Genomic DNA, 27993 nt, shown 5'->3' on the forward strand with positions numbered 1-27993 from the left:
CCAAGCTCTACTCATGTTCAAGGGCTGGGACCACTCATTTAGAATGTTTGGTCCATTCTCCAATCTTCAGTTTTTTGCTGGACTATAAAAGCGGAGGATTGGCTGCCCAGCGAACAACAGTCAAGTGAAGTGCACTGAACCAAGAAGATGTCACAAAAATTGGTGAGTGAAAAATAAGAGTTTCTATACAAGTAATATTTTAATAAATTATTTCTATAGAACTTATGTTTTCCTCTCCTTTTTTGCCTCTTGGCAATTGGACAAGCTGAGCTGCATATTTACCACCCACTGATGACCCTGCACCACCAACCAACTCTGACCGAAGTGGGTAATCTGGTGGATTCTGTGCCCTCAGCGGTTTCCCATCAGAGCTCCACCATCGTTCATCGTCGTGTTCCCAGGATTACACCAATTTTAGCTCCTACTTATAGGACCACATATCTGCACTATCCATCCTGGAATTATCCGCTCTTCAATGGAGCCAACACCCTTTACCGAAAGTAAACCTTTGCACGGCAGGAGTCCCTGAATTGGATTTAATATAAATAATTGGATTATTACAATTTCGATTTAAACAATAAACATAAAATTCAAAAAACCCTAAAAGAAAATTTGTTTTGAATATGAATTGGGGGGGATTGTGTGGGTATTCCCAACTGGATTCAAGGGAGACGACTGCCAATTAGATTTCGCGCAACGCTGCACTTCTGATTGAGTGTTGGGTAGCAGATATGGTTCAACTGACGTCACCAGATGAGCAAATAAACGCACGAAACAAGCAGTGCTATGGTATCCTGTTTTTCGAGATGTTGACAGGGTGTATTGGATTTCCATAAGCAGGGCAGAAAGCTTTGGCTGAATAATGTTTTAAATGTTCCATAAATAGTAATTATTTTAATTGAAAGATTTAAAAACTCTTTGCAGCTTATTTTAATTAAACAAAAAATATATTTATAATAAATTTTTAGACCATATTATTGACTTTTGATTTTATTCAAATATCATCAAATTTTTTAATGAAACATTACTATTTTCCTTAAACTGTTAAAGCATACATACTCTATTTCAAGCTACTTTATTTTGAATTATATTTGTGCAAAAATGATTGACGTGTCGTACGCAAATGTTTAGGCATTATTTCCACAGCTTTGGAGGCTGTTGTTCTCTCCATTCGATTACCAGAATTTTCCATGGAAATGACCCCGGGTCAGTAGCCGAAAACCCAGCTCTGTTCCCCGAAGAGATGGATTGTTTGAGGACTTTCACCCAGTGTGTGAAATTATCCTGGCTTCGTCTCCCATCGAAGGACAACAAATGGAAGCCCTATGATGTATCATTCACTCTCCTTTAGGCACTGAGATAATGGAGTTTTCAGTGAGACAATGGCCTAACGAAAACCCTGAACCTCGGAGAAGGCCAAAGGTTAACTCCCGGCGGAGGAGGCTGTAAAACCCACAGGTTGCGCAACCGCCAAAAGGGTTTATTGATGCCAATTAGCCGTGTGAACAGCCCGCTGGGCGAAATGACGCAGAAGGCTTAAAGGAGGTAAGTAATACCCTGTCGTACGGCATACAGTGTAGCTCAGCATTATCCGATTACACAAGCATCCGGATGTATAGCTCCGGCCTTAAGGTTAAAGCATCAAGGTGGGCAGAACGATTTATCGGGTGAATTGTCTTTTCCGAGCACTCAATACCTGTCACTTGCAGGCAAACCAGCCAACCCAATGATGCAATTCGAAAGAGGCGCAGTTTCCTCGGCTGCACCGCTCGATATCATCATCATCATCATTATCATTATCGTCAGTATCTGAATCGTCATCAGTGCTTTTGTTTCGCAGTGCAGCGTAGCAGCCTTTTGGGCTCACACCACTTAAAGCCAAAAGACCTCCCAAAAGACCCCTCCAATAAATCGGACAATGAAAGCCCCATTAGGTCTCCCCACCGCCAAGTCGGGTTAACATCTCCCCGGGTTCCTTTGCCTTGATTGGGGTTATATGGATTGGTCATCTCTCAATTGGCACAGTGGGTGATTTGGGTGCTCGACTGCTGTGTAATCGGTTTGTTTGTCTATCACAAACGCCAGCTGAATGCATCGTTATGCTGTCATCTCGGCAGCGACTCATCGCACTAAAAGGACCTGCCATCCTGGGGGGCATCCGCTGAAAATTTAATAACTTAAATCCCGAAAGCGACTAATGAAATTCCGTCTGCTCGAATCAAAAGGCCAGCCACTTAGCCTAAGTACCCCTAGCTACAGAAATCAAGATTTCCGAGAACCCAGCCCCGAAACATATTAAATATTTGATGTAACCCAGAAGTTTCGGCTTAAAGCGCAATTATTGGCCAACTTTTTGGATAAGGCTTTCACTCGCAGCCGAAATTTTGGGGCAGGGGAGAACGGAAGTTTTGTGGCACAAAGCACTCCGCAACTTTCCGGTGTGGCAAGCAGGGGTTTTTCAAATTAAATCACAAAATGCTCACCGCTCGTAGGTAAATTTGTTTGAGCCGAGATGAAGACAATAAGCCGTGTTAAATGAGCCAAGCGGTAAAAGAGCAGTGAAAGGGCAGCAACAACAGCATTTGATGCGGGTGAAATAATTCGGGACTGTTATGTAATAATCAGTAGACGTAGAAAAAGGGGCAGCAACAGCTGTCTGTTGGCGACATGACTCACTCGACCCTTAAAGCCAATAGCCATTCATCCGAATGCATAGCACACAATGTGGGTGAACGACCTTGACGGTTTTGGCCAACTATGATGATTACAATAATCCAACAATAAACTTAAACATACGCATCGATTTTATTACAGGCCATTTCGCAAAACACAACACGAAGCGAAGATGAAAACAAAAGCGAAAAACTTGTTTAAATTCCAGGCACACCAGCCAGTTGAAGAAAAGCAAATCGAAGCAACCGCAAATCGACTCCGAATGTGAATCATAAGCCCGGCTCACTGCACCGCACTCGAATGCATTGTTATGCAACGCCCCGAAGCAAATCCAGCCAAGCGATGCTGGCCACAAACTCGACTGGGGTTTCCCCAAGGCCCAAAAGCCGTTTAAGCCGGCAAGCAATCAAGAATTGAATAGGCCAACAACGCGAGACCGAAAACTTCAGTTCGGTTTTCTTGGGCTTTTCCAGCGAATTTTTGGGCAAATCCATGGCACAATTGCAGAGGCTGTTAAAAGGCGAAATGCAATTGTAAACACTTAAAAAAATGTATATATTCTTCACCATTTATTATTAACCATATTGAACCATTTTGAATTAAACCAAATAACAAGGAAATGCCAAATAAGATTAATAATATTAAAGAAAAATAATAGAAAAGCACCCGGGGTAAACTATATTGTTCTTAATAATTAAAACATAATGATGGGAATGTATTTAAAAAAAAAAATAGCAGCTTAGGATACAAACAAATTCCATATTTCCATAGTTATTAAAGTATGGTATTATAATAATAAAAAAAACAATTTTGAAATATATAGAAAAATACAAACACCGTCTTCTGAATTGTTCTTGTGATTTATTTTCAGCAATAACAAAAATGTCCAGTAATCAATTGGTTTTATATGCCCCTAAAGATAAAGCTCTAAATCCATACCCAACCCATAATGGTTGGCTTAAAGAGATTGCCAAATTGTTTTTGGCCAAATGGTGCGTGTGGGTGGGAGACCTCAACTTGTTGAGCAATTGACACAAATCTAAGTCGGGGAGTCGTTAGTCCGACCTTGGTCCACTGCCAATACATATTGTTTTGCCTTTTGGACTTGAACTGGTACAAGCTGCGTGTGAGAGAGAGGAAGGGAGAAAGGTATATCGAGAAAGAGAAAGAGAGAGTGCCTTAGTCAGAGGAAGCGAACAAAGTGGAGCAAACACGATTCCCACACAAATCTGTTTGGGCAAACAATTAACAAGTTGTCCATAATTAACACAAGAAATGTTGTAATAGTCCGCCAAAGAAATGAGCAAAAAAGTTGGAGAGCACCATAAATAGAAATGAATACATATCAAATCGCGAGTGAAGTTCCAATAACGAGCCCCTGAACCTGTAACCCCATCGGATTACAAACTCTCCAGCTGGCATTAGTTGTCACCGACGAGGTCCAAGTTCAAGTTCAGTTCATCAGCCACTGGGATTTACCAATCGCTAAGTTTACTCTAACTGCCGAAATTGCTTTTATCAGGAAAATCATTTCAAGCCGCAGATAGCGGAAATTATGTATACTCTACTCTATTAATAAAAAAATCTTTGAGTTATAATGAAGACATCAGGCAAAAAATTGGTTACAAAAATTTTATTGTAAAGACAAGAAATCGTTTATTAATTCTTTATTATTCTTTGCTTGCAGAGAAGAGTATTTAAAATTATTCTTAGTTTTATATACTTTTTCCTAAGCATTCAAAAATAATTGTTTTTAATATTTTAAACTTATTTAAAAAGATGGTAAACAATATTTGAAGGCAGTTTCTAAAAAAGAGTTTGTGCTGATTAATTTTTCTTACGAATATTAACTCCTGTAATAATTACAAATTTTCTTTTGCTTTAGCATGTTATCAAATAATTACTTTATCCATATGCCCAAATACAGGGTAATAGAAACTATCATTAACGGAATTAAAAATCGATGCAAATCAGGTTCGACGCACCTCCTTCAAACAATGCTCGAAAAGCCCAAAGTGCTCTATTGGGTGAGTCATAAAAAACCCGATGGTCAAAAACTACGCCACACGCTGATTGATAAAACTCCACGAATTAATCACGAGCAAATTGCCGAGAGGTGTTTGCCAAACAACCCCTCCGGGTAACACCAACAACTCCGGCAAATCAATGTGATTAGCATAATTTTCGAAGATCTGGTCATTATCAACTTTCTTGGAATGTTTAACATAAAACGCCACTTAAGTGCGGCTAGATAAACGACTCCGGCTCATCGAACCAAGGTCAGTAACACAAGTCGAAGCCACTGGAGCCACTGAATCACAATGAGAGCCACTCGAACAGACCTGACCACACACAACACCGACTTAATAATGATCGGGATTTAAGGTAGTGGCACGCGAACGTGATCATCGTGAATAAGTTGGGGGGAATGTCTCTAATTTTTATGAACTTCGGGTAATTCCGCAAAGCACTTTTGATTCACAGCGAGCTGCCATAGGTTTTGAAAACTAAGCAAAACGACAACGAAACGAATGACCGACTGATGACGTTTGCAGTGACCATGGGTTAAAAACCAGATGATTTTTGAAGTGAACTGCAACCGAAAAGAGAGGTAGATATATTCATATACTGAAAAAGAGATGGGGAAAGATGAATGTATGCCAAAAGATCCGGTTTGAGGCAATGCCCATTTTTACCCCTTTTTCACGATGTGTTTTTATTATTCGGTTGCTCCTCTCTGACCCAATTCATAATTGCAGAATTGCATAATCCCTGTTGCTCAAGCAACGCCTTTCCGGGAAGCTTAATTTGGTTATTCAAAATTTGGTCAAAGCCCCCCCACTTGAAAATCATAAAAACACCAAAAGACCAATTTGGATGTTTCACATGGATACTAATTTTTGAGAAAGGTAGATTTTTTAATGGTTAATTGTGATAGTTTAGGGTTTTAGTAACGATAGTGAAGCTACCTAAGTGATATTTCCGCCTAATTCCTCGTTTAGTGACCTCCAGTAGTTTAGCAGAATTGGGGATTTGAGTAAAAACCCAGACGGAAAACGATTGCCCACAAAAATCAACACCAACAGTGAGAAAGAGAAGTTGCCAAACATTGTCGCCGTTGCCGCTTTTGTGTCTTTTGTTTTGGGCTCCCGATTCGCAAACTAAGGCGGTCTGCAGGAGAAAAAGAGATAGAGGTTACCAGAAAGAGACAGCGCAAAGTTGGAGCTTGACGTCGACGCTGCGCATGCGCAGCTTTTGTATAAAATGTGCGCGGCCAACGAAAGCGAAATCAGTGAACGATCTGCAGACCAACGAGAAGCACAATCGGTGCAGAAAGTGAGTGAAGTGAAAGGATAACAGATAAATTGCATAAGGATTATCGAAGAGAAACAACAGTGATAATTACCCAATTGGATTATTTATATTGACATAAAAAAGGTGAGTGAAGTGTGGAAAATTATAAAAATTAATTGCCAACGTGAACTTAAGTGAACTGAATGCAAAGCTAATTAATAGTGAGACTCCAGCAGATAAAATTATTGATATTGTACACATGTCTATAAATAAAACTCTTGAACAAAAGGCCCCCCGTTATTAAGCCAATCGAAAAAGGCAAAACTTTCTCTGCGAATACAAAGGAAAAACCTAAAAATTTCCCAAACCCCACCGATCAGCATTTAGCATCGCATTTACGAGCATTTCACGCCAAAGAAAATCCAAGCAAAAGAGTTGCCGGTAATTTGCAATGCAACGCTGCGCACAACTTCCGCCCAAAAAGAGCAGGGATTAAAGAGCTCCACAGCTCGCAGCTTGAGCATTCATTTACATAACTCGAAATTTCAATTTGCTTGCACTCCAAAAGATGAAGTAGTAGATTAATTTGGTAAACATATTACTCAAAAAACGATTAGACTTCCGCCTGAAAGTAATATTATTTTATGAAACAAAAAATTTTAAATAATACCATTTCTCAGAAGGATATCTTCAAATTGATATAAATATAAATTCTTTATTTTTTATCGAGTTCATTTGCTATAAAAACAGTATTCGTATCTTATTGCTTTTAAGAAAAATAAGAAAAAAAACTACAGATAAAGAATAGCACAGGAAACAACTCCTGTTTCACTTAGTTCTCCAATTTGCAATTTTGTGGACCCAATTTTTTCGAAGTGTAGCCGATCTTTTACAAATCCGCCCTCGCGCTGAACCGGTGACATAACTGCAATGGAAACGTCCATAAAAAAAGGCTGAAAAGAAAAGTGAATTTTACAAAATAAAAAAGATACACGAAGCGGAAAGCGGCTGTCAGGGCGAGAGATCAACTTGAGCGATGGTCGCCAGTCGGATTGCAGTCGTAGGCTTGCTAAATCTGTAGTAAAATTACCTCATAAATTACAGGGAGCTGCTGCCCCCGAGCAACCTCCTCCTCTGTCTCGCATTTCGAGCAAAAGTAACGTACAAAATCAAGCAATTAAGTGCGACGGTCTGCGACCTCCAACGAAAGTAAAAGTCTTATACGGAGGGTCTGAGTCACGGTGAAGATTTCGTGATGTTAACCGGTTTCGGCTCCAAATTCGGTTTCGTTACGGATTGGTTAAGCCAAAGATGGCAGAAGGGATAGGTGGATCGGTGGAGAAATGTAAACTGGCACAATGACTTGGGGTAATGGTGTCAAGCTTGGCAGTTATGTCACAACCAATCATGACTAAATCGCTTCATTTATTTTCCACTCGCAGTAAAAGGCGAACAAATCATCAAATTTTATAGTTTGTCAACAGATAAAACCAATTTGGTGAAACAATGATCTTGAATCATTCGATAAATAAATTATTTAAAATGTAACCAATTAAATGAAAATTGCTTATTAAGATAAATAAATTTATTTAATGAAAAAACAAATTTCTAAATACGATAAATCAACTTCTATAAAAGGTTCATTAAATTTGCAAAGATAGATTTAAATAGAGAAAATCTTCTCTTAAGTAAAAAAAAACTTTTATAAAACGATCTATTTTTTCTTCCTTTTCAGATCTTCACAATGAGAATAAGAGCTAGCCTTCTGGCAGTTGTACTGCTGGCCACCGCCTCCTTGGCCGAGGAATCCAGCTGGGGCAATGAGTGGGCGCCCATGGAGGACTCTATGCCCAGTCGCCGATCTGTGGACACAAAGCCCGCCGACCAAGCCGACATCCAGGGACGTTACCTGGTCCACGAGTCCACCCAGAGCAACAGCACCACCCAGATCGACGAGGTTATTGAGCAGCTGATCAACTCCCGTCGGGAGGGTCGCAATCTTGGGGAATACGATGCCGTTTATGCCGATGGAAACATCGATCAGGCTTTGCAGCAGGGAAACGATCTGCAGGCACGCAATCTCATCCGCGATAAGCTCTGTGGTTTGGGACTGATGAGCTGCGATGTGGAGGAGAAGCGTCCCTTCTACTCGACGATTTACGCCCAGGGTCCTCCTCCACCATCCGGTTTCAGTGGTGGTCCTTATGGTCCCGCCAAGCCCATGCCTCCACCCAGCTACTTCAGTGGTCGTCCACCAATGGGTGGTCCTCCCGGATCCTTCGGACCTCCACCAAGCTCCCTCAACTCCTTTGGACCTCCGCCCAGCTCTGTGAACTCCTTCGGACCTCCCAGGAAGGTTGGCTACGAGGGACCCTACAAGCCAATGTCCGGACCTTACAGGCCAAGTGGACCCGGAGGCTACCTGGACCATCCTCCTCCATCTGCCATTGATGGATCCTCAGATGGCATTACCTACACGAAGCCACCACCCGGAGCTCTGATCTACGACAGCAAGCCACCTGGTCCCGTCTACACCGGAAATCCCGGACCCGTTTTCACTGGTGCCTCCAATGGAGTTCCCCCTTACAACTTTGAGAATCCCGAGGGTGGTATCCAGGGTGCCAGCTCTGCTCCCAATGGCTTCTACTCCCAGCAGTCTTCCGCTTCCTCCTCTTCGGCTACTTCCTCCAGCACCAAAGTGGTAGTGGGAGCTCCCCTCGATGCCCTCCAGCAGCATGTGCACCATCATTACCACCATGTCGATGGAGCTGAGGGCGCCAAGATTCCCAGTGTGCCGATTCCCATCGGAGCTGGCCAGACCATCAACACGGACTTCAGTGCCCTGGCCCAATCCTCGGCCACCTACACTCCCTCGATTCAGACCTCTTCCGGATCCGGTTACTCCCAGTCGAATGCCTTCAATGCTGGATTCAATGGCGCCTCCCAGGGTGGCCTCCTCTCACAGAACGGCTTCGGTCTCTCCCAGAAACCCACTGGTGATCTGTATAAGCCCAACTCCGGAGATCTGTACAAACCAAACTCTGGCTTGGGAAGCTTTGGCGGCAGCAGCTCTGGTGGATTCAGCGGATCGCCCAGCTCCAGCTATCACAGCCAGAACCCCGACTACTACAAGAAGGAACTGCAGGGAGGAGCCTCCAACCAGTACAATGGAATCTCGGGCGGTTACCAGGGACAGGGAGGTTACCAGGGAGGCTACGACACTTCGCGCCAGCAGATCGTCGACTGCCAGTGCGTGCCCATCAACCAGTGCCCCGCAGCCGATCGCATCGGACGCAAGGAAGACCTTATCCTGCCCATTGATCCCCGCAACCTGGGCAAGGACATCGAGGCTCTGAGTGAGGATGCTCCCGCCGCCAATGCCACCACTCCCGCTGAGGGAAAGAAGGCCGAGGAAAAGTCTGACAAGGATGACAAGAAACGCACCCGTCGCCAGGCTGATGCCGACCAGAAGGACGAGGAAGCCAGCGATCTGTCGCTCGATGCTCAAGGGGTAAGTCCACTAAACTCTTTGCAGAAGACCCTAGTTCTAGTTTAGGTAGTAGCCCGACTAATGCCAAATCACACATGGTTCACACGGACCACTAATCGAGTTCTAGCAAAGCTCCTCCCCCGCCACAAACACACACATCCAATCAACCAATAAATCAATCAATCGACCAACAAACCTATCAACCAATCAATCTGACAACTGCACCCATCGTTCAACGCTCCAAGCTCAACTAAAATTCCAGAGTGCAAATCGGTTCCGATTAGATCAGTCACTAATCCCAGAACTAAAACAGCTAACCAAGCACGACCTTTGTGATCGCACGCCTGCTACCTGCAACATGCAACATGCATCCGAAAACCGGAAAATGGAACTCCACCTGTAGCGTTCTTATGTTTTCCCATCCCCCTCCCAAAAAAAAAAAAAAAAACTAGAGACAGTCGCCGCTTGGAGCATCTCCATTGGCGTTGCCCGCCCTTCAGGCCATCGAGCTGATCCAACGGAAAGTGCTGCCCACTTATGGAGTTAGCTTTGGACTTCCCTATCCTGCCGGTGCAGGATACGGGGGATACCCCTCAAATGTCCTGGGAGATCATGTGCCCGGTCAGAATCCTTATTTTGGTTCCGTAGGACCAAATGGCCTCAATCTCGGCCTGGTGAATGTGAATCCCTTGGTATCGCTGCAGGTGGCCAAAACGGATTATGGCGAGAAGGTGGTGAAGCCACTGGTCAATCTCCATGTCACCCCGAATGCGAATATCATCCAGAAAGTGGGAGATTTCTTCAAGCGGAAACCCACGGAAACGTACAGCACCCACTATCATCACCATGATCATTACAGTGGCTACGAGCACCACGATTTCGATCACCATGATCACCATGGACACCACGACCACCACGACTCGTATCCCCATTACTATGGAGGATCCGGACCTGGTCCCCATTTCAGTGTTGAAATGATTCCGAGCACTCCGATCTTCGAGTTCCACAGTGGCCCATCTGTACCCACTCAGTACCATCATCACCACGAATCTTCTCCGTATGAGAGCTCCTTCAACTCGATATATCCTGGATCTGGTCCCGATTTCGGTGGCTTTGGCGAGTATTCCCAACATGTGGAGAGGAGTGCCAATGTGAGCAGCGGTGAATCCGTCTGGCCATCGAACTCCAGTCGTCGAGGCAAGCAGTTAACCCTGGGACCGCTCTACAACATTCCCACTCCAGCTCCTGGTCAGGCGGCTGGCAGTGATCGGATCACTTTCCCCCGGGATCGCAGGCGCAGGAGCGTCGAGGATGGTGTGTGGGCGGGAGCAGCTCCTGAGGAGCAGGTAACCATGTGTTGATCAAGCATTAGAGGTCCTCGAACAATGACATAAAAAAAATAGTTATTTAGAAGTATGTTAATTTTTTAGGAATAAAGTTCTTATTGAAAATATTGACACAAGATATAAGGGATTCCAAATTTAAATTATTAAATCCTATAGACAATTTTCTCGAAATTATTGATTTTTAAATTGGAAAAATTCAAAACTTAATCTAATACATTAAAAAGTAAAATCTTTTTATACTTAATTTGATACTTGATTTCTTTTGTTTAGGAAGAGATAATGACTTTTTGATTAGGTATTACCCAATCCTCTAACATTTATCTAATTGTTACCTTCTTTCTTGATAATTTTCAGCGCGCTTACTATGGCAACCGACCCGTGGAGAAGACCTGCCGCATCAACGAGGTCTGCTGCCGTCGTCCCCTTCGTCCCCAGGCTCCTCCCCAGCAATTCGGTCGTTGTGGAGTGAGGAATGCCGCCGGAATCACCGGTCGCATCAAGAATCCCGTGTACGTTGACGGAGACAGTGAGTTCGGCGAGTACCCCTGGCATGTGGCCATCCTGAAGAAGGACCCCAAGGAGTCGATCTACGCCTGCGGTGGCACCCTCATCGATGCCCAGCACATCATCTCCGCTGCCCATTGCATTAAATCGTAAGTTTTATACTCTTAAACTAATTTTCCATCAGTGGATTAACCTGATTACTTTTCCTATCCAGTCAAAATGGCTTCGATCTTCGTGTGCGTCTGGGCGAATGGGATGTCAACCACGATGTGGAGTTCTTCCCCTACATTGAACGCGATGTGGTCTCCGTGCACATCCATCCCGACTACTACGCTGGCACTTTGGACAACGATCTGGCTGTGTTGAAACTGGATCAGCCCGTGGACTTCACCAAGAATCCGCACATCAGCCCCGCCTGTCTGCCCGATAAGTACTCTGACTTCACTGGCGCCCGTTGCTGGACCACCGGATGGGGCAAGGATGCCTTCGGCGAGCACGGAAAGTACCAGAACATCCTGAAGGAGGTGGACGTGCCAATCCTGTCCCACCAGCAGTGCGAGTCCCAGCTGAGGAACACCCGACTGGGATACAGCTACAAACTGAATCCAGGATTCGTGTGCGCCGGTGGAGAGGAGGGCAAGGATGCCTGCAAGGGTGATGGTGGTGGTCCTTTGGTCTGCGACCGCAATGGTGCCATGCACGTGGTGGGAGTGGTGTCCTGGGGCATTGGATGCGGTCAGGTTAATGTGCCCGGAGTCTACGTGAAGGTTTCTGCGTACTTGCCCTGGATCCAGCAGATCACCCACAACTATCAATGATTAACGGAGCAGCACGAGGATGAAAAGGAGGAGGTGACTGCCTATCATGCGAACACCGATGGATCCATACTGGAGGACACCTCCTCCTCCGACGAGTTCGTTTTCCACTTCTGACCGAAGCCATCATCCAAAACATTTGCCACTCTCGAACCGCTTCGATTGTGGCATTCGTCATCGTATTTATCAGCGTCGTCACTCTAATTTATTACGAATGTCTCTTCGATTACCTGTTATGTTTGTTGTTATACATATTATGCGCCCACAGTCGCCCCTTCACTTCACTTTAGTTCACTCCCCCACTTGGTGCCCCACTCATTAGCGGCCCACAATTGTTACTTAATTGAAGACGCACAGCCGTCGCGTCACACTTGTTGATATTAATTGTAACTTGTATCTGTACATCTGAGTTCCGATTTTGTCTTGTAAAATAGTGTTTGTCATAATTAATTTATTTATATATTTGTAATAAATTTATAATTATGTATTTAAATAAAAAATAATTTATACAAGAAAGTTAAAAACAATTTTATTTATTGGTGGAATGGAAATGGTTTTTGAAGGGCTTCTTGGAACTCCTTGTTTAAAAGGTTTAAGTACCTAAATATTATATTAATATTTAAAAAAAATATCTATCTTCTAGAAGTTTGAAAGAAATCTGGGAGTGAGATTGTATTTCAATTAATGGGAGCAGTTTTTGTACAAAAGAATTTGATTTGCTTAAGAACAGATTCGTCTCTTGATTAGCACAGATTAGATAAAAATAAACAGAAAAATTTGTCTTAAGTTAAAGGCTTATATTTAAACATTGGAATATAAAACGGTTTTTATACTTTTCTTATTTTACCTTTTCTTCCGGATGTTTAAACACATTTTCGCAACTTAGCTGTTTTTTTGACATCCGCGCTCCTTTTAATGATCTTAACTTCAACAGCGTATTTCCATATTTATACAATTTTCCAATTAAAACTATATTCAAATTTTGATTGAAAAACTTTTTTCAGACTTTCCCTGTACGTAAATTGGCAAATAGCTAGCTGGTAATCTTCCTAAAAGCGTAATCCCCGAAATGGCTTTCCCTGCATCGTTGCACTGGAGAGCCCCCAAGAGCGCCTCTTAAAGTTCAGTTACAAACTAGTGCAGCACATAAAATGCAAATTAAATTTAAGACATTAACAAACCGGAGGCTTAGGCACTTTGGTCAAAATAAGCGTGCCAGCGAAGCATTAAAAGACGCCACCGAATCTTGGACACAATAGCGGGCTTCCTCGATGAAATGGAAAAAAATGGGTGTTAAGGTGCAATGTGTGTGGACCGAACTCCATATAGTGGGCAGAGTTATTCAAATAGCTTGGAGTATGAAAATCATAACATGCCCATGATCAGTTAAACTTAAAAACCGCAACAGACTTTCCGCAACTTAAAAAACTTTATGCTCGGCTGGCGGCTCTGAGAGTCTTATAAATTGGGCACCTTCAACGAAATGGAAGTTCAATGTAGTTTGAGCAGCGATAGCGAGATGTACGGCAAAGGATTACGTTGTTTTCTCGGTCATTTGATTATGGGTAAGCCGGGATATACCCTTGAAGAAAAGAAATATAAAAAGTGATTCAGTTGTGTGAAACTTTTTGAATATGTTTAAAAAGGAAGGATTATTTGTGGATCAATTTGCAAAAACCACTTACAAAAACTGTTTAAATACTTTAGTTCCAATGTAACACAAAAAATATAAATATAAAAAAAAAACAAATTCACTTCACAAAATTCACTTCATGAATGTGAAAAAAATGACAAAAAAAAAAACCAAACCAAACCATTTTTCATTTTTTTTTAAATTAAAATGTTTTTAAAGCAGGCAAGAATTTATGTTTGAACTATCTACTTTTTTAGTCCTTCTTTTGGCCCAAGTGATGGGACGCCTTCACAAAAGGAATGGCTATCACTACAGGCCACAGCAACCGCCTCCAATCCACCAGGGTGGATATTTCGAGCCCCATCTTCCGGCAGTCGAACCTCCAGAGCCGGAGAAGCCACAAATTCAACACAGCCCAAAGAGCTACTACAGTCAATCCGGAGGCGGATCTTCATCATCTAGCAAGGGATCCGGTGGTTACAGCATTGGCAGTGGCCTGCGCTCCATCGCCCAGGGATCTGCGGATCAGGCTCATAGTGCAGTGACCAATCAACATGCGGCTGCCAAGCAGGCGGCTTACATAGCCCAGAATACTTTGGCTCAAGCCGCTTCCCAGGCGGCAGCCACAGCTCAAGCTGCTCTGGTGGGCAAGCAAGTGGTTCTCCAGGAATTGGAACAGCAGGCAGCCGAAGCTCAGAGATCCCTCTCCCGGGAACTGGAGCAACTGAAGGCGGCCAAGATCTCTGCCAGATTGGCCCAACAAACAGCGCAGGCGGCCCATCACCACATCTCTGTGCTAACCGCAGCTGTAAATAATGCCAAATCCGTGGCCGATCAGGCGGAGCAAACTGCCACGGAGGTGAACAACCAACTGGCCTCGCAATCCCAGATGGTGGGTCAGGCCAAGAACCGATTGGAGCAGGTGGAGGAGCAGTTGCACCAGGCACGCGTGGACTATGCCGCCACCAAGGAATCCGCACTGAAGGCGGCCAATTCTGCAGCCGCTGCTCAGGTGAATGCCTCCAAGGCGGCGCAGCATGCCACGATTGAACTCCACGAGAGCACCAATCCCTCGGGCCACGGACACGATGGTCACGAGTTGAGCGGAGAGGAAGAGTCCTATGATGAGCACTTGGAGCCCAGTGGACTCGGCCACACGGCTGGTGGAGAAGTACTAAGCGAACATGTTCGTACTCCTTATCAGTAAGGGATTATCTATTCTGTATTAAAAGTAATTAATACAAAAACAACACTGTACTACGCTTAGTTTAAAAGCCTATTTATGTTAATAAAATAAATGCATTCAAGTCAGACCTACGTGGCTGTGATGTCAGCGTATTAAAATGCACCTTTAAACGCACAAAATGTTTTTTATTATTATTTTTTTCTGCTACCGAGAAATAGGCTTGGTAATATTTTGTCTTTCATTTTTCTAAGTTTTTCCTTGTCTCAGTTTCAAATTACTTATTTGGCGCGCAGCATTGCCAACATTAAATATGTTTTGTCGTAACACCCCCTGTTAACTTCTAACAGCGCTGTCACCTACGCCGGCCCAGCTGGTCGACCTTCCCGGTGAATGGCAAACTCACTGTTTTTTAACTATCCGATTAATTTTTTGTTAAAACTAGTTAAATAACCCGCTAAAATGGCTCAAAAGGTGATCAAATACTTCGGTCGCACCACAGACTTCCGTGGCAATACGCTGTGGGAGCTGGTTTCGGAGCTTCCCAACTGGGGAGTGGGTCGCCTGCTCATACGTAACATGTTCCAGCGATATCCGGAGCCCTGCTACATGCGGATTTTGAAGGTGCAGGCCGTTGACGAACAGCCGGGTGAAATCCGCAAGGTGCGGGTCACGGTGGAGAAAACCTGGCGAGGAGTTACCCAACCGAAGCCTGTTGAGATCTACAGCACCAGCTACAAGGCGGACTACGAACTGGTGCCCCAGGATCAGGAAGCCAAATACCTAAACAACAACAAAAAGGTCGAACCAGTGGTGCTACCCACCAAAATTGATCTGCCACCTCTGCTCCGGGAATTTGTGACGGAGGAAACGGGCAACCCGAATCCCCAAATGAAGGTGCACTACAAACTAACCCACAACAAACTGGCCAGATTAGCCAAGGATGGTGAGAAACCCTCTGTTAGCTTTGGAGTGGGTCTGGGTCAACCCAAACCCGTAAGCACTAAGCTCTACGAAGGATTGTTATAAGCCTGCGACATTGTTAAAATATTAAATACATATATTATACATTTAAACTTAAGCACATACAATTTGTACACTATCTATACATGGGTTAGACTCTGGAATGGAATACATTGTAAAAGAAGACTGGCATTACTTTCCGTTGGCCTCCAGACAGCGCAACTTCCTCGTGAGATTGTCCACTTCGAGTCCCAACACATCAAGATTCTCCTTCAACGTGATATTCTTCAGCAGCGTGTCCTCCAGCACTGTTTGCAGCTTCTTGTTGATCTCCAGGGAGAGTTCCAGAGACATGGCCTTGTTCTCGCCGCCCGACTTCGTAGATCCGCCATAAATGGCCGCCATGATCCCGTTCCCGTATTTGACCAGCTCGCTCTTGTTCTGATCGCTTCGTGAGGTTGTTAACGCGCCGGCAGTCTGATCCCTAAGCATGTAGTGCTGCACCACCTTGGATTTCTTTTGCACCTCCGCCACCAGAGCGGCCGTGTGGTTCTCCAGGAACTCGATGCGTTCGGTTTGGCGGGCAGTGGCTTGCTGCAGGCGCAGAATCCGCTCCACAAGGACTTTTTTGGACGGCACCGCTTGGAGTTCTTGCTGTGGTGGAGCTTGTTGGACAGTGGTCGCACTACTGGCTACGGTTTCCGATTCGGAAGATTCGCTGGCTCTCCGACTGCCACTGTGCATGCTACCATGGCTACTGGAGCGACTGTGACTACGATGCTGGGGGGTCTCCGTTGGGTAGCCATTGATCGCCTGCTGGCAATTGCTGCAGTAGCTGATAGGGGACTTAGTTTCCGCGATCCCCCTTTTGTACTTGTTGAGCTCTCGGTGGAGCTCTTTTAGTACGGTTGCATGCTTGTGCTGGGTGGCCTCAAAGTCCCCCCGGACATCCTCCAACTTTTGCTTGGTCAGCTCGTATAACTTGGTCTTCTCTGATAAATGCTTGGCCAAAAGCAAGCGCTCTTCCGTTTTCTCCGATGCCTCCGAACTTAGCTGCTGCTCCAGTTGATTGTACTTGGAGTCGTAAGTGAGCTTCTCCTGCTTAAGCAACTTGTTTTCAGCATCTAGCCCTTGCGCCTGAAAACAAATAAATATCAATTAAATTATGAGATCCTTTTAACCATTAGGTTATATCTAATATCCACACTTAAGAAGCCCACTTAGAATCGTTAGTTATTCTTGGCCTCGGTGGCGCAGTTGGCAGCGCGTAAGTCTCATAATCTTAAGGTCGTGAGTTCGAGCCTCACCCGGGGCATGTATACTTTTTTTATAAATATATTTTTTATGGTTTTATTTTTACTCACCTTGGCCTCAGCAAGACAAATGTCGTTCTGCAACCGAACAATTAGCTCACTCATTTCCTTGTTGATTGTTAACAGCTCTTGTTTCTTGACTTTTAGTTGTTCGAGATCCAATTCGTTTTCCTGAGCCAATTGTTCCAGTTTTTGAACTCGCTTTTGTTCCTCTGCCAGTTTTTCTTCGTTTCTGTATAGGGTAAAAATTAACCTTTATATTAAGAAATTTTTATTAAATCGTAATACAAATCTTACATGGTGTTCTGGGTACGCAGAAGCTGAAGTTCTTCAAGTTGTCCCCTCAATTTGGCGGAGTTTAGCAGCTCGTCACTGTAGGATGCCTCCACAGAATTTTGCAGTTCTCTCAAGCGATTAAATTCCTCGGTTAGCTGATTATGCTGTAATACAGAACAACAACCAATGTTTGAAACATTAAAATTTAATATTTATAACATTAACTAACCTCTGTGGTTATCTCTTGGAGCTGTTGCTGCAGTTCCCTGTTGGATTCGCTTAGTTTTTGCTGCTCCTTGGTGACTTTATCCAAAGCCTCAGTCTTGCTAGTGATTTCGTGTTTCAAGAGTATTGTGTTGGCTTCAAATTCCATTCTTAATTTTTCTATTTAATGGTAGAAAGAGAACACATATTCATATATGTAGGTACCCATAAAAAGACCAACCCACCATTTGCCTTTTCCTCAAGCTTATTGGGCGCGTTCTTTTCTTCTTCGAGTTTTCGTTCTACCACCTACAATAGAAATATAATCCAATTTGAGTAAGTTACAGTATTTAGTAAGTATCTACTTACCGCCTTCGCCTCTGTTTCGATGTTTAGTTTGTTTATATGATACTTGAGCTTGGACTCCAAATGGCCCATTTCAGTTTTGTACTTTTCGCACTCCCTCTGATACTTTCTGACTTCGTTGCACTGATAAGAACCAGATAATATGTTTAGATAAGAGGTTATTCATACCCAATTAAACTTCTATAACTCAAGTCTTTGCCTTGGCTGCCTTGTATATTTTAAACCAACCTTTTCATCGATGATATACGTCATGCGGGACTTTTCTTCGTTGACAGCCTGGAATCTAGTGGATACGTTCTTGATCTCCTTTTTGGCCTCGGCCAGTTGCTTCTCTACGACCTCTTTTTCCTTCTTGGCGTCGATAAGTAGCTTCTCCTTCATGGCGAACTTGATGACAGTGGCTTCCTTCTCCTTGTTGGCCATGTCCATTTCCTTGCGACAAGCCTGCTTCTCTTTACCTAGGATTGCGTTTTCCCTCTGAATGAGTGTGATCATGTTATCTTTTTGCATGTTGGAGGTTCGCAGTTGATCCATTTGCAGCTCAAAGTTTCGACGCTGTTCTTCCAATTGCGCCATACAGTGGACATGGGACAAAATGTCGTTTGGCGGCGGTTTCGAAGGCGTCTGGTGCAGTTCCTCCTCGTTTTCCTGCCCCTGCAAATCCTTGAATCGCACACTGAGTACCTCATGTTCCACTGGCACCTGCTCTAGGACTGCTGCTTTAAGATCCTGCTCTATTTTAGCCTCATCCTGGTGTTCTAGCTTGCCTTCTGGAGTCTCAATTTTCTCAGCGCTTTCTTCCAGCTGCTGTTCAATAAAATTCGCTTTCAGTTCCACGTCTTCAGTTGATTTCTCTTCGAAATGGTTTAAATCCTGGCCCGAGTCCCCGTTTTCCACTTTGGCCGGACTCTCCACCTCAGCCGGCTTCGTTGCCTGCGCTGATTCCATAGCGGATTTTAGTTATTTTATCATTTATTCAAATTTTTCAAGAAAATTCGCGTACTTTTGCTATACAACAAAAGTTTGATATTTGCCAACCAGCTGATTATTTACAAGAGTTGGCAGCCCAGAAACTGCATTACTACCATTCCAAACAGCTGCGGTATTGCGTTTTCTTTTTTTCAATAAACAGTCACACTGGCTTTTGTTTACATTGGAATTGTTTTAAAGTAAAACGATTTTAAAGATGGTTTGCGCTTTAGGAATCGAAGGTAGTGCCAATAAAATTGGTGTAGGCATTATTAAAGATGGTGAAGTTCTGGCAAATGTACGAAGAACCTATATCACCCCACCAGGAGAAGGTATTTCGATATCCAAAGCTACCGGCTTTTTTAAAGATTTCAATAAGATAATGTATTCAACAGGTTTCCTGCCCAAGGAAACGGCCAAGCATCACAGGGAAGCCATTCTGGGCTTGGTAAAAGCCAGCCTAAAGGAGGCAAAACTGGAACACTCAGATCTTGATGTCATTTGCTACACAAAAGGTCCAGGAATGGCTCCTCCTCTGCTGGTTGGCGCAATTGTGGCACGCACGTTGTCCCTCTTGTGGGAGATTCCACTCCTAGGTGTGAACCACTGTATAGGGCACATCGAAATGGGTCGCTTGATAACCGGTGCCCAGAATCCCATAGTTCTCTATGTAAGCGGTGGCAATACACAGGTGATTGCCTACTCCAATAAGAGATATCGCATCTTTGGTGAGACAATAGATATTGCCGTGGGCAATTGCTTGGATCGCTTTGCCCGCATCATAAAGCTATCCAACGATCCCAGTCCGGGATACAATATCGAGCAGCTGGCGAAGCAGAGCAGTCGGTATATTAAATTGCCTTATGTGGTAAAAGGAATGGACGTGAGCTTCTCGGGAATCCTATCCTACATCGAGGATTTGGCTGAACCGGGCAGAAGGCAAAATAAGCGGAAGAAGCAGCAAGAAGAGGAAGTCAAAGATTATAGCGCAGCGGATCTTTGTTACTCCCTGCAGGAGACCATCTTCGCCATGCTGGTGGAGATCACAGAACGCGCCATGGCCCACTGTGGATCCAATGAGGTGGGTGTATAACTTTGTCTTACTTAAAAACAACAGCTAACATTTTTCCTTTTTAGGTTCTAATAGTTGGAGGCGTGGGCTGCAATGAACGACTCCAAGATATGATGCGTATTATGTGCGAGGAACGTGGTGGCAAATTGTTCGCCACCGATGAACGTTACTGCATTGACAACGGGCTGATGATTGCCCATGCCGGCGCAGATATGTTCCGTTCCGGCACGAGAATGCCCTTTGAGGAGGCCTTCGTTACCCAAAGGTTTCGCACCGACGAAGTGCTGGTCACCTGGAGAGATGATTGATCACAAAAGGACAAATAAGTGTGCTTTGTTTGTTTATTAAATAACTAACTTCCATAATTTGTATATATGCTTATAGTGTGAGTGTTAGGAATATGGATGAGTAAATCCTGTTTAAAGGGCCTGCTCCTTGCCCGTCCATTGGGGCTTAATGTCCAACGGGAACACTCGCTTGCCCTCGATGACATAGACAGCTCCGTTCTTATCCTTTTCCAGGACATTCAGAATACAACGAGAGACATCAGCCGCACTCTGTTTGTTCAACCTGTCCAGAATCCTGTACGTCTCGTCACTGGTCTCCGGGAAGATGATCTTCTCCGTGAAGTTGGTGAACATGTCGGTCATCGTAGCTCCAGGGCAGACAGTCACAAACTTGATACCCGAGCGCTGATAGTACTTTTCATTCTGATAGATAGATAAATTCAAATCAGAAAGAAGGAAAAAATAAATCTATAATTGTTTTTTACCGCCAAACAACGAGTAAAGTTGATAATGCCTGCCTTTGTTGCTCCGTAAACAGGAATGATGAACATCGGATCCAAACCCACCACCGAGCTCATGTTGACCACAATGCCACCTTTACCGCCGTTATCCTTACCCATATAAGGCAAAGCACTTAGCGTCGAGTTGATGATGCCACCCAGATTCACCAGCAGAGTCCTCTGAACATCCTTGTCGTTAAAGATTCCAGCCACGTTGACCACGATATCGATGTTGCCAAAGGTCTTGGCTATCTCCTCGTAGGTGGCCTCCACACCTTTTTTGTTGGCCACATCCATCTTGACTATCATTACGCTCTGCGTGGGATGAGCGGCTCGTAGCTTGACAAATTCCTCCAGGTTGTCCTGCAGATCAATGATGGCCACCTTCTGGGAGATAAAAGTTATGGAAATGACTGTACATGCAGATGATTAATTCACCCACCGCTGCTCCTGCAGCCAGGAGCTGCTTGGAAACTTGCAGACCAATGCCACCAGCTCCACCGGTCACCACTGCATTCTTGCCGCGAAAGGACATCTTGATCTGGCTGGTGTGCTTTGTAGTCGATTGTATTCCTTGCGGTTTCATCAAGCTTCGAGCTCCTCAGTTGCACTTCTGATTTGAAACGGCACTGATCGCCGCTTTTATAGCTATTTTCCAGGGGTTATATGATATATCTTTGAGTGACTTTGGTTCGGCTGCAATCAATAGCTAGTTTTCCACCTGCTCTGGGTTAGGATTATGCAAACTCGCGCTGCCATATCGATTTCCATCGTCTGCTGGTCGCTCTAGCGTTCAGTCCGCTCTGATTTTTTCGATGTCAGCTTTGCATCGGTGATAAATATATTATAGAGATAAAGCAATGATCCCTTAATAAGAATCTTTCAATGGCATCTCCTCTACAATCAATGGGATTTAAGCAAGAGTTCCTATATAATCTTTTTAAGAAAGAAGTATTAGATTTTCGTATTAAATATATAAAATATTATAACAATTTCAATACCCATAGAAATAACATTATTTTTTTTAAGTTTTATTTATTCAAGCAAAACTCTTATGGGAACATAACATATCTATGTATGTTTGTCGTATATCTTTGGTTTTCATATATGATAATTAAATTTTCTTTCACAAATTTCAATATTAAAAGTTTATCTCGTATCTTAAGACTAGCAAACATGGAGTCGAATACCATGAGAGATATATAAATTTGATTGGGTTTGCTTTTGAACTTTTTTGGGCCGCTTCAGAGTTTTACGTATCGAAGGTAAACACAAAAAACCATAATAACAGAACTCAAAAATCGTAATCAAAATATATCAATTTTTATTTGTAAGCACTTAAATTATCACAAACTTAGATTATGTACACAAAGATAAATAACTGCAGCTACCAATCGAAATGGGAGGCATTAACTAAGGAAACACAAGAGTTAGAAAGACAGTTGTAAGAGAGGGAGGGCGGTTGCAAGTGATGGAATCCCCGTTTAGTGGGCGGCATCGTAGGTGTCCTTGTGCTGGTAGCCACTCACATATCCGGATCCATCGACCAAGTTCCGTCTGCCGGCGATACCCTTTCCCTTTCCGGAGGCATCGAAGCGCTCCTTGTGGGAGCCGGTGTACTTGCTGGTATCCGTCAACCGATCCACGGCAGCTGCAGCCTTTCCAGCCTGAAAAATCAATATGGAAAATTTAGTTAAACCATCAAATTACTAAAATAATAAAACTTACCGAAACGGAAACAACTCCTGGAGCCCCGCAGCCGGCCAACTTCTGCTTGATCTCCGACAGCTCCACCTTTTTCGTCTTGGCGAGATCATCCAGAAATTTGTTGTAGTCGCTGAGTGAGATCTTCATGGCCTTGAACTTCTTGAAGTGGATGCCCGTATCCGTGGTGGTGATCTTCTTGTCGATGACCTTGGCCTGCTTCATCCACTTGTCACTCTGCGAGAGCGTGATCAGCTTGCCGTCGGACTTGGAGTCCCCGAACTTGGAGAAGGCCTTGAACTGATCCGCAAAGCTAACCTTGGGCTCATCCTCCAAAGCCAATTGGCCCAACTCGGCAGCTGGAACCTCGGGAGTTGGAGCTGGAGAGGGACTTCCATTTGCTGCTGCCTCAGACATGGTGGATCTGCAAAATAATTGGGATTAAAATTATTGCTCTTTTTACTTTTTTCAAAGTAAGAAATAAGTAAGTTGAAACCATTTAATTTATAAGAAGGAACCCTTGAATATTTTTTGTTCTTCAAAGACAAACGGATTTATTGATTATTGTTGAAGACTTATATATTTTTTGGATGGAACGAGGTTCTATAAAAGTTTATATTATGCATTGCATGATAGGTCAGTTTTCCATTTTCCACTTCGTTGTGGGCTCTGCTATCACGCAAGTTTTCCCTTTCTGCGTAATCCGAATGGTAAACCACCTACGCAGTTTCTCACCTGTGGGCCACAACGCTGACCAACATTATTGCGGTGGGTCTTGACTGCTTTCATCAACCTACAAGCTCCTATTCCCAATCGTATCTTTACGAGAAGCTTATCGTACCCTTGTTTCCCTATCTCTATGATATCACAGTTAATACTGGACAATAACAAAGCTATACCCACCCAAAGCTCTCTCAGATGTTTTTTGAGAGGTGAAAAATTAGAGGCAAATTGGGAGAGATTCAATAATGAAATGGCGTCATCTGTTTGGGTCCCCCGTCTCCTAGCGAAACCAATTATCGTCTTTTTGCCAATTCCAAATAAACAGAAATAAATAGTCAACAAGTTTGCCTAACCTAGGTTTCTCTAAGCGGGTCAGAACTTAGCGGTAGCTTGTGAGATCTATTATGATTAGTCTTTAACATACAGTTAGCATAAGCTAAGATTAGTCAAGCCCGCATAACCTCAGGGTTAACTCATCATCAACAAAAACCACATTAATTAGATGCGTTACAATGTTGAAACATTACAAAAAAAAACAAGTTTTATTTTTGGGTTTTTTTGAAGTGCAAAAAAGTATATGTTTACATTAAATCTGGTACTATATATTTACTTTAATATTCCCCACCCATACATCCTTTAATTTGTCGTCCATCGAACGTGGCATAAAATTGGATGATAATTTAGTTTTAAAATCGCTTGTAGCATAAATTGTCGTCGTGTTTACAGGCTACCCAACACGAAGTCGGAGAGGTATCGTTCCATAAACAGTAAATAAAACGTGAGCATTTATTGGCGGGGCCATTAATTACGCACCACTTAAGGTTGGACATTTAAGCCCCAGGAGAGTTGGAAGCTGTTTGGAAACCATTTAAGACGGCGATAAGATGGGGCTGCAACCAGTTTCGAGTCCTCTATCCGTGAGATACGAGGCTGTGGCTTGTGCCTGGACAGATGTTAACAAAATCGAACGGGGAAGGGGGTATTTATGCACCCAATCGCCATGACCTTGATGCAGCCCGTCGAGCGTGTCAAATGTTTTACCACCACCCCCAAGTCCCGTTTGCAATTCAAATAGAACGACGAGTGAATCGAGTCACTGCTTATGTCATCGACTCATTACGCCGACATTTGATTACGCGTACTTTGGGATCAGTTTAAATAGCACTGGGGTGAGGCAATTTCATAGAGCATATTTCCCAGATAATCCAACGAAATCATCCATTCAATCCGACTCGGTTAATTGAGAGCATTGCATGCATCGTGCGTCCCTCTGTCATTAATCATCTTATTGGTCTTCAGTCTGGGGTTATTGAACTTGAACTCCGCTCAAGACGAAACAAATTACCGAACCCGTCCCCGGAGAAGACTAATGAAACCCTCTACTCCGCCCTTACTTGTAATTGGAAGCCATAAATACTGGGAAACAAGAAAAGTTGACAAACTACACCACAAAAGAAGTTGGAATATGCAAGAAGAGCTTTAAGATCACTACAAACTGAAGCACAGCGACGAAGGAATGCTCTGATATATGTTTTATTATAACGAAATTTCCGATAGTTTAATCTAAAAATATTTGGAAAAATAAAAACACATATGAAAACAAACGATGTAAGATGTAATCTCATAATTATTAAATTAGTAAATTTGAATAATCGAATTTCGAGCTAATAATTTAAATCTATGAACCTATAATGCAATGCTTAATACAACCGGAAGACTAATCTTCGATATGTCAAAATAATTATGGCACAGGATGTGCTCTTCTGTTTTGGATACTATATGTTATAATACAACATTGTACACATTTTTTTTAAAATCCCTGACAATTCAAAGTCATTATGCCCCTCGTGAACATGACCGCAGAAGTCTGACAGTCTGATGGGGAGCGTGGATAGTCTAAATCAGAAATAATCCGCTTTTGCTGTCAGACCATAAATAATTTGTATCTTCTCATTTTGCCATCTCTGTTTTGGTTTATTCTCTGTATTTCTGATCTGGGGAACAAGTTCTCATTCAGCTCCAGTCGAGCATTGCAAATTCGTATCCAACATTTTAATTAGTTTTTTAACCAAAAAGGTAAAAGTTAATTGGGAATATTTATGGCAGAAATTTGAATAGAAATATGAATGGGTTATAGATAGCCATATGAAGAACATAATTAACTTCCTGGATAGAAGGGAGATCGGACGTACATTATTATTAACCCAACCTACCTCAAGTGAGTCGCCGGAGAACAAATGAATAAAGGGAAATTTGGGTCATCTGGTTGTATATTTATTTATAAATCAAACGGCTGGGGGAGAAAGATGAAATACTGCACCAGATATGTGTATACATGGGTATATAAACATTCTGAAATATTAGCGCCTCGGACTGAATGCATAAATTAAACTATTTTTGCGGAGGGGCGAAACAGGAAGTATAGGAGATTCAGATACGACACGCAACGCAATAGAGAAATCATTGACTTAGGGGCCTAATGCTCTGGACATAATATATGTATGAAATTAATGGCTACATCACCAAGAGCCCAGATGACATCACTGGGAGCTGGGAAACGCGCAAGCGCCAATTTGGAGAAGGGGTTTTTGGGGGTTTGGGGCTGGAATTTGAGACTGATGATTCAAATGCACGCATATATACACACGGAAGCGCGGAAAGTGCCTTTAAAACAAGACCTCCCAACGGAAATCGAAAACAATGATGCTCCCAGGAACAATGGAAAAAGGGTACGCGATTGGCGGTAACTGGGTCATAATCTGCTCTTGAAAATATAAGCTCTTTTCCCTTTAAAACTAAAACCTTGGACTATTTGGAGCCTGTGTGCAGGTTCAGAATATATCAACATCTTTAAGGATAAACAAAAATATCTTTCTGTTTGTTTTTTTTACAACTTACATTTACTTTAAAAACTCTTGAGTAGTTTCAAAAAAATGTTTTGGTATTCCTTGATTATTTTCCAACTACTTTAAGGCAAACGCGCGAATGCTGGCGATGTCGAAACACAACTGTTTGGACAAATGCGCAGCCACTGGCTAGCAAAGGCCCAAGCGGCGTATGAGTGATATTTTTGTTTTGAGTGAGCTTTCGTTGAGTGGAATTAGAAACGGAAAGGCAAGAAAATCCTGTACTACATTTATTCAAACGAAAGACAGCCAAAACAAATTGTGAGAAAATAGACATAAATTCCTAACTTTCTGAATGAGATAAAGAAAGAGATTGGATTTTTATACACACTTATACTGACCCCCAAAATTTTTTCCAAGCGATGACTTCATTTCGCAAAATTTTATACACCGAAACTAACAGCGAAAGCCACACGACGAAGCCATTTATCAAACAAAAAAACACAAAACGAGACCCAAGAACAACTCAGAATAACAAAAGTGACGTTAGGCCCCAAAGTCTTATCAGCCCAACAAGTTTCACTCAAACATTGGTTTGTTGTGAGTGAAATTCTAAGGGGAAAAAGCTTAAAGCTGTCGAAGAATCTATATAGTAGAAGAGGGGGACTGGGCTATATAGTCTGAGCTAGTAAAACAGCCAATTTGTATGTGTCCGCAGACAAAACAGAAAACGATGCGTGAAATTTTTGACAAAAACACGCACAACAAGTGCCAGACAATTGGAATAATGAGGGGGGTTTTATGGAATGGGTTACTTCAAAGTGTTTTGGGGGTGTAACTAGGGCTATACTAACCAGTGATCTCATACTCAGTTATTCAAATGAGTTTTACTTTTCTAGTTTTTCAAGCGATTAACGTTGGTTGGATGCCCTATATGGTAAATGGGTTTTTTGAACTTTTCTATTTCGGGCAATCAGGAATAAGTAAAAGTCAAAAGGAAATCGTACGGAAATTGCTTCGCACACAATAAAATGATTAAAGACAATCTAATACAACAAACCCCGGCCCAAAACCCAAAACAAACCTTAAAAAGAAAAAAAACCTTTGACATTGATTTATGGGAACTGACTGTCAGAATTATTTGGTTAGTTTCGTGGCCAACGAGCAACTCGATGAAGTCATAGCTTTGGCCAAAAACCGAAAAGAAAGACTAACTTGGCACTTGGAGTGGATACCCTGAGGAGACTATTAATTAAGGTTCAAATTTATTCATAAAACAACAATAAATGTGTAAAATTACACAAATTACTAATCTTGAGCTATGTTATAATATTATATAATTTAAGAAGCAATATAACTAAACCACAACTGAATTAAACCAATAACTTGATAAAACAGATTCTTTTCAATTCAAATTTGAAAGCCAATAAAAAAAAAAACATTCTTTTCGCATTAAAATAATTTTGCTTTGAAGAGATCGTTTAATATTTTAGCTCACAGATGAAAAATTAAACTCGATACTAATTCGCATCTTACGACTTTAATCCCTAATAAAAATTACACAGCAAAGTATAAAAAAATCAGCAATATATTTTACACCCCACTCATTTTAATTCAAAGATGTAAAAACAAATACCAGCAAGGTCCAATAAATACGAACTTGAGGCCTTGCCACCTGGCCTATCTTTAGTACCACTCTAATTAGCCTCGAAGTGAGAGGCATGCCAAAGACCAGGTGATGGTTCGCAAATCAGCGAACAGCCCACGCCTTGGGAACCAAGGAACACCACCAGGTAAACCAGATCAGATGGCCAATCCAACTGCAATCCCAG

At 42.8% G+C, this 27993-nt stretch overlaps 8 protein-coding genes and 1 non-coding gene across 12 annotated transcripts; 6 read left to right on the forward strand and 3 right to left on the reverse strand.

Moving 5' to 3' along the window:
• Positions 1 to 73: 73 nt before the first annotated feature.
• Positions 74 to 536, forward strand: LOC108089363. The gene is made up of 2 exons (XM_017187541.1): positions 74 to 162; positions 220 to 536. Exons 1-2 carry the CDS (start codon positions 148 to 150, stop codon positions 502 to 504), a joined length of 300 nt encoding a protein of 99 aa, XP_017043030.1. The 5' UTR covers positions 74 to 147; the 3' UTR covers positions 505 to 536.
• Positions 537 to 5980: 5444 nt separating this feature from the next.
• Positions 5981 to 12567, forward strand: LOC108089605. Of its 2 annotated transcripts, XM_017187965.1 has the most exons (5): positions 5981 to 6111; positions 7703 to 9478; positions 9910 to 10803; positions 11158 to 11456; positions 11522 to 12567. In XM_017187965.1, exons 2-5 carry the CDS (start codon positions 7712 to 7714, stop codon positions 12123 to 12125), a joined length of 3564 nt encoding a protein of 1187 aa, XP_017043454.1. In that variant the 5' UTR covers positions 5981 to 6111; positions 7703 to 7711; the 3' UTR covers positions 12126 to 12567. The 2 variants fall into 2 exon arrangements, with proteins under 2 accessions (XP_017043454.1, XP_017043453.1); XM_017187964.1 differs by lacking the exon at positions 9910 to 10803 and having other exon boundaries at positions 11522 to 12560.
• Positions 12568 to 13628: 1061 nt separating this feature from the next.
• Positions 13629 to 15126, forward strand: LOC108089347 (uncharacterized protein CG45076). The gene is made up of 2 exons (XM_017187528.1): positions 13629 to 13687; positions 14013 to 15126. The coding sequence occupies exons 1-2, from the start codon at positions 13642 to 13644 to the stop codon at positions 14960 to 14962; spliced, it is 996 nt and encodes a 331-aa protein (XP_017043017.1). The 5' UTR covers positions 13629 to 13641; the 3' UTR covers positions 14963 to 15126.
• Positions 15127 to 15308: 182 nt separating this feature from the next.
• Positions 15309 to 16019, forward strand: LOC108089617. The gene has a single exon (XM_017187979.2). It carries the CDS (start codon positions 15401 to 15403, stop codon positions 15965 to 15967), a length of 567 nt encoding a protein of 188 aa, XP_017043468.1. The 5' UTR covers positions 15309 to 15400; the 3' UTR covers positions 15968 to 16019.
• LOC108089616 (coiled-coil domain-containing protein 186) lies at positions 15978 to 19089 on the reverse strand. Its single transcript, XM_017187978.1, has 7 exons — positions 18289 to 19089; positions 18064 to 18183; positions 17940 to 18003; positions 17720 to 17874; positions 17512 to 17654; positions 17266 to 17446; positions 15978 to 17038 (listed from the first exon to the last, which is right to left on the reverse strand). Exons 1-7 carry the CDS (start codon positions 19006 to 19008, stop codon positions 16094 to 16096), a joined length of 2328 nt encoding a protein of 775 aa, XP_017043467.1. The 5' UTR covers positions 19009 to 19089; the 3' UTR covers positions 15978 to 16093.
• Trnam-cau lies at positions 17144 to 17216 on the forward strand. Its single transcript has one exon. It is a non-coding gene; the product is annotated as a tRNA-Met (tRNA).
• Positions 19090 to 19201: 112 nt separating the features above from the next.
• LOC108089622 (probable tRNA N6-adenosine threonylcarbamoyltransferase) lies at positions 19202 to 20466 on the forward strand. The gene is made up of 3 exons (XM_017187985.1): positions 19202 to 19361; positions 19425 to 20110; positions 20167 to 20466. Exons 1-3 carry the CDS (start codon positions 19247 to 19249, stop codon positions 20407 to 20409), a joined length of 1044 nt encoding a protein of 347 aa, XP_017043474.1. The 5' UTR covers positions 19202 to 19246; the 3' UTR covers positions 20410 to 20466.
• Positions 20425 to 21498, reverse strand: LOC108089623 (fat body protein 2). 2 transcript variants are annotated; one of them, XM_017187987.1, is made up of 3 exons: positions 21331 to 21498; positions 20874 to 21272; positions 20425 to 20811 (listed from the first exon to the last, which is right to left on the reverse strand). In XM_017187987.1, the coding sequence occupies exons 1-3, from the start codon at positions 21472 to 21474 to the stop codon at positions 20521 to 20523; spliced, it is 834 nt and encodes a 277-aa protein (XP_017043476.1). In that variant the 5' UTR covers positions 21475 to 21498; the 3' UTR covers positions 20425 to 20520. The 2 variants fall into 2 exon arrangements, with proteins under 2 accessions (XP_017043476.1, XP_017043475.1); XM_017187986.1 differs by having other exon boundaries at positions 20874 to 21275.
• A 694-nt stretch (positions 21499 to 22192) lies between these two features.
• Positions 22193 to 26323, reverse strand: LOC108089651 (tubulin polymerization-promoting protein homolog). 2 transcript variants are annotated; one of them, XM_017188021.2, is made up of 3 exons: positions 26214 to 26323; positions 22617 to 23016; positions 22193 to 22555 (listed from the first exon to the last, which is right to left on the reverse strand). In XM_017188021.2, exons 2-3 carry the CDS (start codon positions 23007 to 23009, stop codon positions 22373 to 22375), a joined length of 576 nt encoding a protein of 191 aa, XP_017043510.1. In that variant the 5' UTR covers positions 23010 to 23016; positions 26214 to 26323; the 3' UTR covers positions 22193 to 22372. The 2 variants fall into 2 exon arrangements, with proteins under 2 accessions (XP_017043510.1, XP_017043509.1); XM_017188020.2 differs by lacking the exon at positions 26214 to 26323 and adding an exon at positions 23328 to 23438.
• Positions 26324 to 27993: the final 1670 nt, after the last annotated feature.

Source organism: Drosophila ficusphila, unplaced genomic scaffold (assembly GCF_018152265.1).
Source record: "Drosophila ficusphila isolate 14025-0441.05 unplaced genomic scaffold, ASM1815226v1 contig_286, whole genome shotgun sequence".
NCBI classification, from domain to species: domain Eukaryota; kingdom Metazoa; phylum Arthropoda; class Insecta; order Diptera; family Drosophilidae; genus Drosophila; species Drosophila ficusphila.

What these genes read in the sequence shown, in the direction of transcription:
- LOC108089605 (XM_017187965.1), top strand. Translation starts at nt 7,712, where the DNA reads ATGAGAATAAGAGCTAGCCTTCTGGCAGTTGTACTGCTGGCCACCGCC. An exon ending in TGTCGCTCGATGCTCAAGGG is followed by an intron (nt 9,479 to 9,909) that starts GTAAGTCCACTA and finishes AAAAAAAACTAG; the next exon opens with AGACAGTCGCCGCTTGGAGC. An exon ending in GAGCAGCTCCTGAGGAGCAG is followed by an intron (nt 10,804 to 11,157) that starts GTAACCATGTGT and finishes GATAATTTTCAG; the next exon opens with CGCGCTTACTATGGCAACCG.
- LOC108089347 (XM_017187528.1), top strand. Translation starts at nt 13,642, where the DNA reads ATGTACGGCAAAGGATTACGTTGTTTTCTCGGTCATTTGATTATGG. An exon ending in TCTCGGTCATTTGATTATGG is followed by an intron (nt 13,688 to 14,012) that starts GTAAGCCGGGAT and finishes CTACTTTTTTAG; the next exon opens with TCCTTCTTTTGGCCCAAGTG.
- LOC108089617 (XM_017187979.2), top strand. Translation starts at nt 15,401, where the DNA reads ATGGCTCAAAAGGTGATCAAATACTTCGGTCGCACCACAGACTTCCGT.
- LOC108089616 (XM_017187978.1), bottom strand. Translation starts at nt 19,008, where the DNA reads ATGGAATCAGCGCAGGCAACGAAGCCGGCTGAGGTGGAGAGTCCGGCC. An exon ending in CGTATATCATCGATGAAAAG is followed by an intron (nt 18,184 to 18,288) that starts GTTGGTTTAAAA and finishes GGTTCTTATCAG; the next exon opens with TGCAACGAAGTCAGAAAGTA. An exon ending in GCTTGAGGAAAAGGCAAATG is followed by an intron (nt 17,875 to 17,939) that starts GTGGGTTGGTCT and finishes ACCATTAAATAG; the next exon opens with AAAAATTAAGAATGGAATTT.
- LOC108089622 (XM_017187985.1), top strand. Translation starts at nt 19,247, where the DNA reads ATGGTTTGCGCTTTAGGAATCGAAGGTAGTGCCAATAAAATTGGTGTA. An exon ending in TATCACCCCACCAGGAGAAG is followed by an intron (nt 19,362 to 19,424) that starts GTATTTCGATAT and finishes TGTATTCAACAG; the next exon opens with GTTTCCTGCCCAAGGAAACG. An exon ending in CCCACTGTGGATCCAATGAG is followed by an intron (nt 20,111 to 20,166) that starts GTGGGTGTATAA and finishes TTTCCTTTTTAG; the next exon opens with GTTCTAATAGTTGGAGGCGT.
- LOC108089623 (XM_017187986.1), bottom strand. Translation starts at nt 21,474, where the DNA reads ATGAAACCGCAAGGAATACAATCGACTACAAAGCACACCAGCCAGATC. An exon ending in TCCTGGCTGCAGGAGCAGCG is followed by an intron (nt 21,276 to 21,330) that starts GTGGGTGAATTA and finishes TTTATCTCCCAG; the next exon opens with AAGGTGGCCATCATTGATCT. An exon ending in ACTTTACTCGTTGTTTGGCG is followed by an intron (nt 20,812 to 20,873) that starts GTAAAAAACAAT and finishes TCTATCTATCAG; the next exon opens with AATGAAAAGTACTATCAGCG.
- LOC108089651 (XM_017188020.2), bottom strand. Translation starts at nt 23,353, where the DNA reads ATGTTGGTCAGCGTTGTGGCCCACAG. An exon ending in GTCAGCGTTGTGGCCCACAG is followed by an intron (nt 23,017 to 23,327) that starts GTGAGAAACTGC and finishes ATTATTTTGCAG; the next exon opens with ATCCACCATGTCTGAGGCAG. An exon ending in CAGGAGTTGTTTCCGTTTCG is followed by an intron (nt 22,556 to 22,616) that starts GTAAGTTTTATT and finishes TTGATTTTTCAG; the next exon opens with GCTGGAAAGGCTGCAGCTGC.